The 1,630-nt window shown below is 35.3% G+C and overlaps 1 protein-coding gene across 2 annotated transcripts; it reads left to right on the forward strand.

The window, feature by feature from the left end:
• The first annotated feature begins 91 nt into the window (after positions 1-91).
• Positions 92-1,624, forward strand: LOC111403709. 2 transcript variants are annotated; one of them, XM_023032308.1, is made up of 5 exons: positions 93-402; positions 717-924; positions 1,024-1,076; positions 1,281-1,317; positions 1,384-1,624. In XM_023032308.1, the coding sequence occupies exons 1-5, from the start codon at positions 317-319 to the stop codon at positions 1,477-1,479; spliced, it is 480 nt and encodes a 159-aa protein (XP_022888076.1). In that variant the 5' UTR covers positions 93-316; the 3' UTR covers positions 1,480-1,624. The 2 variants fall into 2 exon arrangements, with proteins under 2 accessions (XP_022888075.1, XP_022888076.1); XM_023032307.1 differs by having other exon boundaries at positions 92-402; positions 1,281-1,624.
• The last annotated feature ends 6 nt before the right edge of the window (positions 1,625-1,630 follow it).

Genomic DNA, 1,630 nt, shown 5'->3' on the forward strand with positions numbered 1-1,630 from the left:
CCAACAAGACCACGTGGTCTCATCCTAATGACAACCAATATCCACATGTTTTCTTTCTTTAAACTCCACAAACATGCTGATGTAGCTATAAATACTTGAGACACACAACACTTAATTGTGTGGTCCACAATATTTCATCTTGAGTTCAATCTATCATACAGCTGTTAGGATAACATTTTTAGCATCATTTGCCATATCTTTTTTTGGACACTTTCGATTGTTGCAAGAAGCAAAGGTGTGAGAAATTCTGCAAATTTCTTAGCTCTTCATTTTTGTAAAAGCCAAACCACCAATACTGGGATCATTGAATTTTCAAATGTCGATTTTCTTAAGAACATCAAGCTATAGCTATGGATATCGAGTTTATAGTAATTTTCACAGAAATCCTTCCCCTTCGACAATGTAAGTCCATTGAATTCATTTCATGTTGATCCAGATTGATCTTGTAAAGGATCTGACTAAAGGATTACTTCAATTTTTCTAATTGAGCTGCATAATATTAGTGGAAATTCCATCTCTCTACAATTAAACCTAAAGTGAGGTGCATTCTAGTATGGGAGCGAACCCTGTATTATTCTAGCGAACTAATTCCAGAAAATTATGTTAATCGTACTCAATTCGGACTTTCTGTGGTTTATGAGTGTCTAAAGAATAAGTTGGAGTTCTATTAAAGCTAGCTGAATGAAGAATGAGCTAACTTTTCTTTGAACTGGCAGGAAGAATGCCAACTCTATCCCTTCAAGGACGAAAAAAGAATTATCAGAAGAAATTCAGAGACTTTCGACTCCTCATGTTCAAACATTTAGGCATACAAGCCCCAAATTTGACAAACTGCAGCCAATAGGTGAACTTGCAATTCATGAAAACAGAGTCAAGATTGGGCAGTTTGTCACACGTGAAGCTCTACTTGATGAGGAATTTTGGGTTAGATGCATTTTCCTGGATAAATTCCTTCAGGCCATTAGTTTCATATGGCTTTTTTCAGTTCCACTCATTCATTAATCCAGTGGTAGCTTTGTGTAGACAGCAGCATGGCTACGAGCAGAGACTCATTGGGAGGATCGGGAAAATGACAAGTATGTATGCATCTTAGTACTCGTTCTCGTGATTTCCAATGACTAAAAAACTTCGTGTTACCATGTTTAGTAAAATTTCTTATATAATGCTAAATAAACAATATTAAAACAGAAGAAGAATCTAAAATTTTATCTGTAATGTGAGTAGTTTATCCATAAAAGGAGAAATGATTGATGATTACCACTCTAAACCTAACAATGCAGATATGCCGACAACTACAAAAGGAAATTTACAGAACAGGTAAGGACAAATACCATTAATTTGAATTGGTCAATGTGCAATGATCATAATTCTTCGATTGTGCAGGCATTCAATGAACTGAAAAAGAGATGCAGAACACAGCTAGGAGAGAAATCCATCTGCATAGTAATGGTACTATTACTAATCTATTACATTTTGTAACTTGTAGTAAAAATCAGCATTGTGTTTTGTGCGACAATAGTGATGAACAATATGGAATCAAGAAAGAAAGAAAGAAAGACAACACAATATTAACATGGGTCGACATAGGCCTATGTCCACGGGAGTGAAACGGCTACGATTTTGTTATATG

The sequence above is a fragment of the Olea europaea genome, chromosome 11 (genome assembly GCF_002742605.1).
Source record: "Olea europaea var. sylvestris chromosome 11, O_europaea_v1, whole genome shotgun sequence".
Classification (NCBI taxonomy): Eukaryota; Viridiplantae; Streptophyta; class Magnoliopsida; order Lamiales; family Oleaceae; genus Olea; species Olea europaea.

Excerpts from the sequence above, each read along its gene's own strand:
- LOC111403709 (XM_023032307.1), top strand. The coding sequence starts at position 317 with ATGTCGATTTTCTTAAGAACATCAAGCTATAGCTATGGATATCGAGTT. Across the intron at positions 925-1,023 it reads TACTTGATGAGGAATTTTGG|ACAGCAGCATGGCTACGAGC; the intron begins GTTAGATGCATT and ends AGCTTTGTGTAG. Across the intron at positions 1,077-1,280 it reads GAGGATCGGGAAAATGACAA|ATATGCCGACAACTACAAAA; the intron begins GTATGTATGCAT and ends CTAACAATGCAG.